At 41.9% G+C, this 14,595-nt stretch overlaps 1 protein-coding gene across 1 annotated transcript in view; it reads left to right on the forward strand.

The window, feature by feature from the left end:
• The window catches only part of SNX31 (sorting nexin 31), a gene marked incomplete at its 3' end in the record, with an annotated part of 76,155 nt that overhangs the window by 10,809 nt on the left and 50,751 nt on the right, over window positions 1-14,595 (forward strand). The window contains exons 3-4 of the mRNA XM_006877172.1: window positions 8,680-8,794; window positions 11,658-11,722. Coding sequence (XP_006877234.1) covers window positions 8,680-8,794; window positions 11,658-11,722 — 180 coding nt within the window. The remainder of the gene's footprint in view (window positions 1-8,679; window positions 8,795-11,657; window positions 11,723-14,595) is intronic.

The raw sequence follows: 14,595 nt of genomic DNA on the forward strand, positions 1-14,595 counted from the left end.
TTGGCCCAGGATCGGGCAGTGTTTCATTCTATTGTGCATAGGGTCGCTATGAGTCAGTACCATCTCGATGGCACTAACAACAACAACAACAACAACAGTGACTTCTTCATTCCAAATACCTTTTATAAACAGCATAAGAGATACAAATGGACCTCACCAGATGAAATACACAGAAATCAAATTGACTACATCTGTGGCAAGAGACAGTGGAAAGCTCCATATCATCAGCCAAAACAAGGCCAGGAGCAGACTGTGTAACAATGGTCATTTGCCCATATGCGAGTGCAGGCTGAAGCTGAAGAAAATTAAACAAATCCATGAGACCCAAAATATAACCTTAAATATATCCCACCTGAATTTAGAGATCATCTCAAGAACAAATTTGATGATTAGACACTAATGACCGAAGGACTTGTGGGATGGCATCAAGGTACTCATATAGCAAGAATGCAAAAGGTCATTAGGAATACAAAAAAGCAGAAAAATACCCCAATGGATGTCAGAAGAGACCCTGAAATTTGCTCTCCAGAAAAGAGATGTAAAAGTAAATGGAAGAAATGAGGAAGTAAAAGAGCTGAATAGAACATTTCAAAGGACAGCTCAAGATGACAAAGTCACATATTACAATGAAATGTGCAAAGATGTGGAGTTAGAAAACCAAAAGGGAAGAACACGCTTACCATTTCTCAAGCTGAAATAACTAAAGAAAAGCTCAAGCCTCTGCTTGAAATGTTGAAGGATTCAATGGGCAAAATATTGAATGATGCAGCAAGCATCAAAAGAAAATGGAAAGAATACACAGTCACTGTACCAAAAAGAAATGATCAGTGATCAACCATTTCAAGAGCTCCATATGATTAAGAGTCATGGAACTGAAGGAAGAAGTCCAAGGTGCACTGATGGCATTGGAAAAGAACAAGGCTCTGGGAATTAATGGAATGCAAATTGAAATCTTTCAACAAACTGAAGCAGAACTGGAGGCACTTACTCATCTATGCCAAGAAAGTTGGAAGACAGCTACTTGGCCAACTGTTTGGAAGAGATTCATATTTGTGCCCATTTCAAAGAAAAGTGATCCAATGGAATGTGGAAATCATTGACAGACAATATTATTAATACCACATGTAAGTGAAATTTTGCTAATGATAATTCAAAAACGGCTGCAACAGTGCATTGACAGGGAACTACCAGAGGTTCAAGCCAGATTCAGAGTTGTTGTTAAGTGCCGTCAATTCGATCCCAACCCATAGCGACCCCATGTAGGGTTTCTAAAGAGCAGCTGGTGAGCTTGAACCACCAACCTTAAAGTTCAAACAGCTTTGCAGTCTGGTGCATTAACCCACACCACCACACCAGGAGTAGCAAGGGATATAATTGCTGATGTCAGATGGATCTTGGCTGAGAGCAGGTTTTTATCTGTGCTTTATTACACAAAGCCTTTGATTGTATGGGTCATGACAAACTATGTACAACACTGAGGAAAATGAGTATTCCGAAATACTTAATAGTGCTCATAAGGAATTTGTACATAGACCAAGAGGTAGTTGTTCAAACAGAACAAGGGAACACTGAATGGTTTACAATTAGGAAAGGTGTGTGTGAGAATTGTATTATTTCATTATAATTATTCCATCTGCGTGCTGAACAAATAATCCGAGGAGTTGGATTATATGAAGAAAAATGTGGCCTCAGGGTTGGAGGAAGGCTCATTAACAACCTGTGATACACAGATGATACAATCTTGCTTGCTGAAAGTGAAGAGTACTTAAAATACTTATTGATGTAGATCAAAGGCCATAGTCTTTGGTATGGGCTGCACATCAATGTAAAAAGACAAAAATCCTCACAATTGGACCAATAAACAACACCAATTAAATGGAGGAAAATTTAAATTGTTGAAGACTATTTTGCTTGGATGAACCATCAACACTTACAGAAGCAGCAGTCAAGAAATCAAAGGATGTATTGCGTTAGGCAAATCTTCTGCACAAGACCTCTTTAAAATGTTGAAGAACAAAGATGTCAGTTTGAGGACTAAGGTGCGCCTGATCCAAGCCATGGTATTTTCAATAACCTCATATGCATATGAAAGCTGGACAATGACTAAAGAAAACCGTAGAAGAATTGATGTATTTGAGTTATGGTGTTGGAGGAACATATTAAAGGTATCATGGAACCACCAGAAGAACAAACAAATCTGTATTGGAAGAAGTACAGGCAGAATGCTCCTTAGAAACCAAGATAGCCAGATTACATTTCTCATACTTCTAACACACTATCATGAGGTACCAGTCTCTGGAGAAGGACATCATACTTGGTAAAGTGGGGTACCAGAGAAAAGGAGGAAGACGTCCAATGAGGTGGATTGGCATGGTGGCAGCACCAATGGTCTCAAGCATATTTACAGTTGTCAGATTGATGCAACATAGGGCAGTGTCTTGTTTCGTGGCATAGGGCCACTATGAGTCGGTACCATCTTGATAGCACCTAACAACAACAGTGAAGAAGCATTTAAGGTGAGCCCGTCCTATGTAATGACATTATTGTTGTTGTTAGGTTCCATCAAGTCTGTTTTGACTTATAGCAACCCAAGTGTACAACAGAACAAAATACTGTCTGGTCTTGGGCCATCCTCATGATCATTACGATTGAATCCATTGTTGCAACTACTCTGTCAGTCCATCTTGTTGTGAATCTTCCTTTTTTTCTGCTGACTCTGTACTTTACCAAGCATGCTGTCCTTTTCCAGGGACTGGTCACTACTGATAACACATTCAAAACTCATGAGAAGAAGTCTTGTCATCCTTGCTCATAAGAAGCATTCTGGCTGTACTTCTTCCAAGACAGATTTGTTTGTTCTTCTGAAAGTCCATGATATATTCAACATTCTTCACTAACAGCGTAATTCAAATGTATCAATTCTCCAGTTTTCCTTATTCATTATTCAGCTTTCACATGCATGTGAGGTGATAGAAAATACCATGGCTTGGATCAGGTGCGCCTTAGTCCTCAAAGTAACATCATTGTTTTAAAACACTTTAAAGCATCTTTTGCAGAAGATTGATTCAATGTAATACATTGATTGGTTTCTTAACTTATGCTTCCATGGGTATTGACTGTGGATTCAAGTAAAATGAAATCCCTGACAATGTCAATGTTTTTTCTGTTTGGTGTGATATTGCAGTTGGGGATTTATTGAATGAGGTGTAATCCCTCCTGGTGTGGCGTTGAAGGTTCAGCATTAGACCGTGAGTCACAAAGTTGGCAGTTCAAACCCACCAGTTGCTCTTTGGAAACCCTATACAGGACTGCTATTAGTCAGAACCGACTCGATCGCACTTAACAACAACAACAAATCCCTCCTGAAGACTAGTCTTTGATCTTTACCAGTAAGTGCTTCAAGGCCTCTGTCTGTTCAGTAAGTGGTGGTGGCATTGGACTCTGTGAAGATGGCTCTATGACTAGAAGGCTTGCCTCTTTGGGAGCACTCTGCCAGCATCAATCATGGCAAAGCAGCTAGCCAGGGAAGCTTGCAAAGAGCCTTTCAGTGGGAGGTGAGGGCTATGCAAGCTACGTCCACTGACTCAGTCCCTCCTACCTGGTGGTGCTGCCCAACCAGGCCTTAACTGCTTACCCCTCTTCCCTCTCTAACTTCTGCTCCCTATTAAGTAGGCCCATTTATTGCCTCTGCCCAGCTCATGTCCCCTATCTGGAAAGATCCCTGGCTTCTGACCCACTTGTCAGACATCAACCCTTTCTCAAGGCCCATATAAAGCCCCATATCTAGGAGCGCCCCCCCCCCCCTTGATTGTACATGACGTTTCCCTCTGATGTCTGTGTTTTTCCAGATTTGTGTTTAGAATCTTGTCATGTTCCTCTTTTTGTGTGTGCATTTGGTTTCTTCTGATTATTTAGGAGTAAAACCCACCTGTCTAGTGGGTGAAGACTCTGGCGTAGACTGTCCTGTCACAATAGAGGAGGAGGATGACTCTGCTAGTGAACAGACTGAGTCCAGATTCTGCTGACCACTAGCTGTGGGACCGTGTGCTCATGCTCCTCAGTGTCAGGTACTTCGCTGTCAAGGTGGCAAGATGACGTCATTAATGATGATGGTGTTGATGACTCACCTCACAGAGCTGCTTTGCTGTGACCCTTTAGCTAATGAATCTGGATTCTTGCTTAAAGGGCGCTTGGGGAAATGGGATGAATGCCTCAGGATTGAAAAAAGAGATCGTAGAAAGGACAGTTTGTGTCTTACTTCCACTTGTCCCAGGTTCTCATTATTCTGGAATGAGCATGAGGAGATCATCTGGGAGATACGTGTGTGTGTGTACTCTGTAGGATAAGCACTGGACTGTGAAACACAAAGTTGGCAGTTTAAGCCCACCGGGAGAAAGATGAGACTTTCTGGTCCCACTAAGATGTAGAGACTTGGAAACCCTACATAGGATTGTATGAGTCAGAACCTACTTGTGGGTTCCAACTCATAACAATGCTATATAGGGTTTGCTATGCATATATATTGTTGTTAAGTGCTGTCGAGTCTGTTCTGACCCTTAGCGAACCTGTATAGGGTTTCCGAGGAGCAACTGATCAGGTTGAACTGCCAACCTTGCAGTTCAAACGGCTTTGTAGTCTGGCTCATTAACCCACAGCCACACCAGGACACACACACTCTCTCTCTCTCTCTATCTCTCTCTCTCTCTCTCTCTCTCTCTCTCTCTATATATATATATATATACATACACACACACACACACACACACACGTGGAGTCCTTGAAGGCAGTATATATATAGAGAGAGCTCTGGTAGCATAGTGGTTACGAGTCGGGCTGCTAACCTTAAGGTCAGCAGTTCAAAACCATCAGCTGTTCCTTGGGAGAAAGATGAAGCTTTTTGCTCCCATAAAGATTTACAGCCTTGGAAACCTTATTCAGGGTTGCTATCAGTTAGAACTGACCCCACGGACACAATCACACCACTGTATATATTTGTATTTCTTGAATATGGTCTTTCAAAACAGACCCAACGAGTGGATCTCTTTGAACAGTATTTTTGAAAGAGAGATTGTGCTAAATCCTGTTGTTGTTTTATGCCATCTCCTCAATATCACCTCACAGTTAAACCTTGCTCTTTATTGTTAGATGCCATTGAGTCATCTTGACAGAGTTGAACTGCCCATCGGGTTTCCTTGGCTGTAATTGTTATGAAAGCAAGTTACCAGGTCTTTTTCTCACAAGGCCTTGGGGTGAGTTTGAACCACCAGCCTTTTGGTTAGCAGCCTAATGTTTAACCATTTACGTCACCAAAGTTCCTTGGCTAAACCTTGTTGTTGTTGTTAAGTTCTGTCTAGTTGGTTCTGACTCCTAATGATCCTTTATAGGATTTCTGAGGAGTGGCTGGTGGATTTGAACCAGCAAACTTGTCCTACAGTGCCACATCAGGACCCCTAGTACAGGATAAGTCTCTCTGTCCGAATTGTTCAGCTAGCTAAACTATGCACCATCTGATACCTATAGAGTAGGTTCTATTTTGGAAGAGTTGAAGAACTTTAGTTGCTGATTGACTTTTGGCAAACATAACCACTGTGTATTTATCTTCCCCCTTAGACCAATGTTGGAGAAGGGAGGGGAGCATTCCTTGGATGTCAGCTCAGGTTGTAAAACCTGCTGGAAGGGTTTCTGCTCTGTGACAGGTATTAGTAGCTTTAATCCTTGTTGACATTTTTCCCAGCTCCAGCCTTAGGTAGGTGCTTCCCCAGATGCTCTCCTGCGGCTGGATAACCCAGGTAGCCCTGCTGGCTCAAGGCTGCTGTGATTAGAACCAATTTGAGAGCATCTGCGACATTTATGAACACATGCCAAGGAATACAATTGCCTTTTAAAGATCACTTAATCAGTTAATCAAGAAATAATTGCATGCAAAGAAGACAAATTTCTGCTTCCATTTAATGACATTAGCAGAGACCAGTGCATAAACCCCAGGTTGTTTGAATAGCCCTGCCCCGGATGCTGCTTCAACAGGAATGCCTTGCACAGTCTTGGGCAAGGCAGGAAAATTCCTCAAGTTTAAAGGAAATAGAATTGCGGTGATAAAATATACTACTAGATTTTGATGAGAGGTTGCAAATTTAAATGACTTCAAGGGTCAGGCAAACCATTTCAATAGGTTTAGTTTTCTATAAGCCCTCCTACTTCTGAGGGACCCTGTTAAACCCGACTGGGTTTCTGAGTGGTCTTCTTTCGTCCGGTTTAAGAGAATGATGCCTTTTCTTCAGTCTGTGGAAATGGAATGAAGAATATATTTTTTGGAGTGCGTTCACTGTTGTTGCTGTGTGTCATTAAGTTAGTTCCGACTCATATTGAGCCTGTGTAGGGTTTCCCAGGAGTGGCTTGTGGATTTGAACTGCCAACCTTGTTTATATAAAAATAAGATCACCATGATCTTTATTGGGTGACATGTAGGTGGGTGGTAGGGAAGAGGCTGATTATATTTCTGTTGGGATCATATGTTAGCTTTACAGGGATTCTGTAGTGATCAGCAGTGCACAAGAGAATATAATGCGAGCCACATATGTAATTTTAAATGTTATGGTGGGGGTGGGGGTAGGTGCCATCTAGTCGGTTTCAACTCGGAGTGACCCTATGCACAACCGAATGGTAATACACTGTCTGGTCCTGACTGTGAGCCAACTTCACAGCTGTTGCTATGCTTGAGCCCATTGTTGCTGCCACTCTGCCAACCTATCTCTTTGGGGGTCTTCCTCTTTTTTGTTGACCCTCTACTTTGCCAAGCATAATGTCCTTCTCCAAAGACTGATACCTCCTGATAACATGTCCAAAGTATGAGAGATGAAGTCTCACCATCTGCTTCTAAGGAGCATTCTGATTGCACTTCTTCCAATACAGAATTGTTTGTTCAATTCTTCTCTGGTCTTCCTTATTCACTGTCCAGCTTTCATATTCATACGAGGAGATTGAAAATACCATGATTTGGGTCAGATGCACCTTAGTCCTCAAACTGACATCTTTATTCTTGAACACTTTGAAGAGGTCTTATACAGCAGATTTGCCTAATGCAACACATTATTTGATGTCTTGACTGCTGATTCCATAAGTGTTGATTACGGATCCTACTAAAATAAAGTCTTTGACTACTTCAATCTTTTCTCTATTCATCATGATGTTATTTATTGGTCCAGTTGAGAGAATTTTCATTTTCTTTACATTGAGATGCAATCCATACTGAATGCTGCGGTCTTCAGTATGTAGTGAGATGAATTTTAATATATTTTAAAATTTTTATTTATTTAAATATGTTTTTATTTAAACAAGTATATCTAAAGTATTGGGGAGTCCAGTGGCTCTGAAGGATAAGCACTGGTCTGAGCACCATAACATTGACTGTTCGAGCCCAGCAGCTGCTCCATGGGAGAAAGATGAGGCTTTCTGCCCCCTCAAAGACTTACAGCCTTAGAAACCCTATACAGGGTTGCTATGAATCAAAGCAACCTTAACAACAACAATCCAAAATATTATCCTTTCAACATGTAACCAATAGAGAAACTATTAATGAAATAATTTTTGTACTAAGACATTGAAATCTGACGGGCAATTTGCATCTCCATTTAGACCAGTCATATTTCATGACTCAGTAGCCACAGGTGGCTAGTGACTACCACAACTGTACACATGTGTCTATTCAGGTCAGATTTGGGGGAGGGGGAAGGGAGGTGAGTTGAGAAATTTCACTCCTACCTGTCATCATTGATATTGATGACACTATTGTGGAATGAATTTAGGAATTATTGTATGGTATGGGCAGTCTTGTTAAACAAATGAAAACTAAAACTATGGACCAAACCGACCAAACAAACTGGAGTGGCCAGCCTGTAAAATATCTAATAGTATCTCTAAGAACAGATACAGTTCACTTTATGCCCCTTGTTGTTAAGTCTCGTCACGTCAGTTCCTACTCATAGTGACCCTGTATAGGGTTTCCAAGGAACAGCTGGTGAGTTTGAACCGCCAACCTTGCGGTTCAAACCGACCTTGCAGTCCAGTGCTTTAACCCACAGCACCACATCAGGACTCCATGCCCCTTAGCTTTCACCAGAGGCCTACATAAGTACCTTCATTAGCTTTTGCTCATGCAAAGAAATCTGAAGAATATTTTTGCTTTTATGAAAAATGGCAAAAAGTGAAACTAGCGTTTATTAAAGATGCAGTGCACACTCCAGGCAGCAAGCGTGGCATCACCAACCTCCTTCCCCAGGAACTACACTCGGCGTCTCAGCATCAAACTGCCAGAGCTTTGAACTGGCTCATTGAACACTATGCGTTACTGTGATTTTAGGTTTCATTTGGTATGATTTGGTAGATTATTTTTTGGACCTGGGAACACTGAAGTTTTCCCCACATAATTGAATGATAACTGCTTCTTTGCTTTACACCATTTTGGCTTGTGAAACATTTCACAGGGGCGATCTAGTATTGGCTAGCAGGGGAGTCCTACACAGCTATAAATCCTGACCAAGAAAACGAGATCATCCTCTTCTTCTCCTTTTGAGCACCAGTAAGGATTATTTTTAAACAAAGTGCTGGAGTGCGGCTTGACCTAAGAAAAGGCTTTGGATTGGAGTCGTACTCACCTAATTGTGTGCTTTCTGGATCTTTCAGCTGAGGCGGGTCTTTGGAAAGTGTCTGCCACCCTTTCCACCAAAGTACTACCTGGCAATGACCACATCAATGGCTGACGAGAGGAGGAACCAGTTGGAACAATATTTGCAAAATTGTATGTATCCAATGTTTGGCTTCATTTTTCATAGGTTATTGAGGTTACTCATGATAAAATTCACCTGTTTAAAAGATGCAATTCAATGACTTTGGCATACTTATAGACTCATGCAACATCATCAAAATCTAATTTTAGAACATATTCATCTTTCTCAAAAGCAACCTCATATCCATTGTAAAAATGTGGTGAAGGGGCAGCATTTGACCTACTTTTACTGCCAAAGGAGGATGGAGAATCAAAGTAAAAAATCAGACCAAGCCTGAGTCCTGTGAGATTAGACCCACTCCACCCTCAGAATTACCAATTCTGATACCAACCCTGACTCCCATAGCACTCTCCACTCAGCTGGGTCTGAGAATTCACTGCAGAGGCCACCCAGAACTCAGACATCATACTCACAATTGTGGGGTTTCTTAGCGAAGTTAACAGGTTACAACTCAGGATTAGAAATGCCCAAGGAACAGTTATTTCAGTCCGGACAGTCTCTTCCCAGCTGTGCTTGCTGGCAGGCCTCTCTGGTCCTTGGTCTCTCAGCCACTGGCCACTTGATCTCTGCCCTTTTTAACATTGCTCCAGCGATGTTACAAAGCTCTTTTAGCACTACTGATAAATGCTCAAAGGGTACTTAATTCCACTAAAAGCCTCAGCCCTAAGGCACAGCTCTAGTTTTATGGGTCAGCAACCCTAGCTCCCTAATTAGCTTTCTGGAGTCACCCCACTATACAAGTGAGCATCCTGCCTAAAGGCGCTCAGCATTATATGCTCTGTGGATTGGGAAATGCACTGTTCTGGCTCTTGGTTCTTCCGTTGCTGCTCCCCTGGTGTTGCAGTTTTCTGTCCTTGGGGTGAGGTTCAAAGTGCAGGGAGCTCAGGGGCCAAAGGATGTGCTCCACTCTTGACTTTTCTTCCTTGGTGGTAGTGAGGTTCTCCATTTGAACCACCACTGACCTTGAGATTAACAACCCAGTGCTTATCCTCCAGCACCACACTGGGACTGGAAGAACCCCCAAATCTATCAATTCTGAGCAAATCTGCAAACCATGAACCAAAACTACCTCCTGAAGTCATCATTAAATGTCTATTTAGCTAAATTAGTAAAAAAATGTTTGTATTGAGCATGTTGCTCACTTAAAGAATTATCCATATGAAATCAAATTGTCCACAGTAACTCTAAAGCATAGATGAGAAATTTAGGGAGTAGTGAGTCTGAGTCAATGGTGGTAAAACAATATGGGTAGAAATAGCGAGGATGGTAACACACCTGAAGAATTTCAACACTGTTATTGAATTGTACATGTAGAAATTGATGAATGGGTATATGTTCTGCTGTGTATAGTGTCACTAAAATTAAAATAAAAAAAGAAGGAAGTCTTAGCTGGATTGTTGTTCGTGTTGTTAAGTGCTGTCAAGTCGACTCCAACCCATAGCAACCCTGTATAGGGCTTCCAAGGAGCAGCTGGTGAGCTTGAACTGCCAGCCTTGTAGTTCAAATGGCTTTGCAGTCTGGCGCATTAACCCACCCCACAGTGCCACACCAGGACTCCTATTGAATAAAAGGGATAAGATAAACTGTTTACATGAAAGTTCTTGGGAGACATCAGAGGCGTTTACTGACAGTGCTGGAGATGGGAACTCCATCTCAGTTCTTACTAAGAAGACATACTGAGGCACCAGAGAGTTCCATGTATGGATACAAAGTGGGTCACATCTACTCATAACTCCCCAAATAACTTACCACAGGCATGGAATGATGGGAAAGGCTACCTGCTGCTTCTGGCCCCAGGACTCCACGTGCACTACACATTTTGAAAGTGGCAACCTGAAATGACATCTGTCAGCGCTAGCTTTGAATGCTGGTGAAGGCTCTTTGATAGCATTAGTAAAATAACAAAAACAACAACAAATAAATATTGTACAGATTAGTAAGTAGATGTTGTTGACAAATGCTGTTGAGTCAGTTCTGACTCATACTGATCCTTAGCAGGATTTCCAAGTTGCAGCAGCTGGTGGGTTTTAACTTCCGACCTTGTGGTTCACAGTCCAGTGCTGATCCTACACCAGAACATTTAGCTAAAGTTCAGGTCCAGGAGAGACTAGAAAGGGGGAAGCTGCTGTGTCCATGTTTGGAGTTCTCAGCTGGACCATCTGCTCCGGCCACAGGGCCTGGACATAGGTGTCTGGAGCTCCAGAAGTAAAGGGGGAAGGGATATACTTGTTTTGGTAGAATATCTTGCTAAATGAAATTCCTTAAACTTCTCTTATAACCGCTTCTTATTAACATTCCTCTTGAGAGCTTCTGGCATTACAAGAGGTATCTCAAGCAAGGTTTCTCGGTTGATTTAAAAATTTCAAGTTACCAAATGTGTTACTAAACTAGGAGTCCAGATGCACGTTTTAAGATATTTTTGCTGTTTCATATTAGTTTTATTCTCATCTTGGAAAAAGGAGATGGATATGGAGCAGTTGTTGTTGTTAAGTGCCGTTGAGTCGATTCCGACCCATAGCGACCCTGTATAGGGTTTCCAAGGAGCAGCTGGTGAGCTTGAACCACTGACCTTGCAGTTCAAACGACTTCCCAGTCTGACGCACAGCGTCACACCAGGAGCAGTAGCGTGCCTGAATAAGAGGTTGCTGTGAACACAGTCACCCTGGGTTGGTGGGATGGGTTCACGCTGTTGTCGAGGCTGCCTGGAGAAGGAAACCTCAGTGGAATTCCAGTCTATGAGAGGTCACCAGCTCCACTGCCTTCGAGGAGACAAACTCACTCTGGCAAGGCACAGAGGACTCTTGGAGAGTGGAGCAATTTGATAAAGCGCAGCCCAGCCCACTGCTAATTCAGTTTGCTCTCCTTGTTTTTCAGTATCCATGGACCCAAGCGTGTTGAGAAGTGATGTCTTCACGGATTTTTTAAAACAGTTACAGCTGGTAAGTGTGCCCTCTTTAGTGGTGGTGGTGGTGGTGTGTGCCGTGGAGTTGGTTCCGACACATAACGACCCTGTACAGGGTTTCCGAGGCTGTAAATCTTTATGGAAGCAGAAAGCCTCATCTTTCTCCCACAAAACTACTGCTGGTAGTTTTGAACTGCTCACTATGAGGTTAGCAGCCCTACTTATAACCACTTCGCTACCAGAGCTCCTGCTCTCTTTAGTAGGGCCATTATTTCTCTGTAAAACATGTCTTTTATTTAATGACATATGTGTGTGCATGTGTGTGTGTGTTTCTGGCCAGCATCCTTATAGAACCAGGAGTCTTCATAAAATCAGAGCATTTCTAAGACATGGCAGGTATGGCACATGCCCTGCATACCACTTGCAAGTGGGCACCACTGAGCAATTTCTCGTAACCATAGCAATTTCCACTGCCAGCTGTGAGAGCTCATTCAGCAAGCTAACTTTTACTTTCATATTTGAGAGCCTCCATGGGTCAAGATAGACCGTGATCTTGCTCTGCGAAGTGTAGAAAGAGAAAAAAAAAAAATAAAAAAAAAAATAATGACTGAGTACATCACAGACCAATTTTCATCAGTGAAACCAAGGAAGAGGCAGCTGTAGTTACCAGGTAGTGATAGTAATGTCTTAAGGCAAAGATTAAATGAGCTTGACTTGTAGTTTTGAGCTGATTGTGTGGTTGTTGTTAAGCACCGTCAAGTTAGTTCTGACTCATAACAGCCTTCTTTAGGGTTTCCAAGGCTGTATATCATTGCGGGAGCAGAAAGTCTCATCTTTATCCCATGAAGTTTTTGGTGAGCTCGAACCACCAAACTTATGGTTCACAGTCCAGTGCTTATTGTACAGAGCCACCATGCTCCTGATAATAATGTAAAGTGATCTAAAAGATAGTGTTGGTCAAGTTGATTATGAATCATAGTAACGCTACAGGACAGAGTAAGGTGTCCAGGACTGTGACTCTTTATGGGAGCAGACAGCCTCAACTTCATCCCTCAGAGAAGCTGGTGGGTTTGAGCCACCAACCTTGTTGAAAAGTCCAGCACTTAACCCACTGTGACGTGGACAGAGATGCCATTTCAAGACTTGCCATAGGTGCTGTTGTTTGTAGATACTCCACTGGGCAAAATACAGTACATTCATTTGGAGTCGTTTGGAGGATTGCTATTATTGTTGTTGAGTGCCATCAAGTTGGTTCTGACTCATAGCCATCCTGTATCGGTTTCTAAGGAGTGGCTAGTGGGTTTGAATTGCTGATCTTCAGATTCAAACTGACCTTGTAGTCCAGCGCATTATCCTGCAGTACCATACCAGGAGTCCTGTTTAGAGGACAGGTAACTCCTGCTTGAGTCTTTTGGAGATTTAGATTGTAGATGGAAACTAAAGTTGTATCATCTTAAGTAAGCAGATAACTTTATCTCTAGCCTAAGCCTCATATATTTCAAAATTGGCCATGAAGAACAGAGTCTTTGAATGTGGAAAAAGAACTGCAGCTTTTATCTTTGAGAGATCCCATAACATTTCTGCAACTGTAGTTCTGAGATTGCCAAGTGTGCCGAAGTACAGGCATTAGAACGATGGGTCATACATACAAGCTATTACTTGTATATTCTCAGCTCTTACCATTACTATAAAGGGTCATAGAGAGAATTCAGCCTGAATAGCAGGAGGTACAGCAACACCATTACCTTTATCAACCTAAAGAACTGCTGGCCACTTGGCCTCTGGGGACTGAAACTTTACTAGGTGTATTTGTTTAACACATCCCTCCTTCTAATTTTACACTTGAGACCGTTTTATGCCTTTGTAAAATGTGCTTGACTGAATAGAAAGTTTTGAAAGACTTGCAGTTATACAATCACATGATATTATTGAATTTGATCCCTATTTAGAGGAAGAATGGTGCCTAGATCAGATTCACAAAACCTGGAGCTACATTGTTCCATGAGCAATTTTGTCTTCATACGGTGGTTCACGTGTGCTGACAGACAGCCCGTTGAATCTGAGATCTGTCTCCCTTCTGTATATCGGTTCATATTTTCACATACACTTGATGGTTTAAAAACTACATATGTTCTTTTTCTTTGTGAAGTTCCTTGTGTGGTGGGGATATTGGTGGTCGTTAGATTCAAACAGTACAAAAGGATACATGATGAAATAACTTTTCCTCCCATCCGGGGTCCCCTTAACCCCCTTCCTCAAGGATAACTATCGTTCACAGTTAAACATGTTCCCTTTCTATATATTTTCTGTGCATATACAAATATGTATATGCATGCATATCCTTTTTAAAAGAAAACAAAAACACTTTAATCATGTGTAACATACAAAGAACAAAGGCATGAGTCATAAATATATAATGTTGTTGTTGTTACAGTCCATCAAGCCAGCTCCAACTCATAGCAACTCTATACACTACACAATACACTGCCTGGTTCTGTGCCATCTTCATAATTGTTGTTATGTTTGAGCCCATTGTTGTGGCTACAGTGTCAATCAAACTTGTTGGGAGTCTTCCTATTTTTCATTGACCCTCCACTTTTCCAAACATAATGTCCTCCAGGGACTGATCCCGCCTGTTAACATGTCCAAATACATGAGATGAACTCTCTCCATCCTCGCTTCTAAGTAGCATTCTGGCATTGCTTCTTCCGTGACGGGTGTCCGTGACGGGTGTGTTGATTCTTCTGGCAGTCCATGGTACTTTCACTGTTCTCAAACACCATAATTCAAATGCATCAATTCTTCTACGGTCTTCCTTATTAATTATCCAACTTTCACATGCACACAAGGTGATTGAAAATACCATGGCTTGGGTCAGGCTCAACTTAGTCTCAAAGTGACGTCTTTGCT

Source organism: Chrysochloris asiatica, unplaced genomic scaffold (genome assembly GCF_000296735.1).
Source record: "Chrysochloris asiatica unplaced genomic scaffold, ChrAsi1.0 scaffold00444, whole genome shotgun sequence".
Classification (NCBI taxonomy): domain Eukaryota; kingdom Metazoa; phylum Chordata; class Mammalia; order Afrosoricida; family Chrysochloridae; genus Chrysochloris; species Chrysochloris asiatica.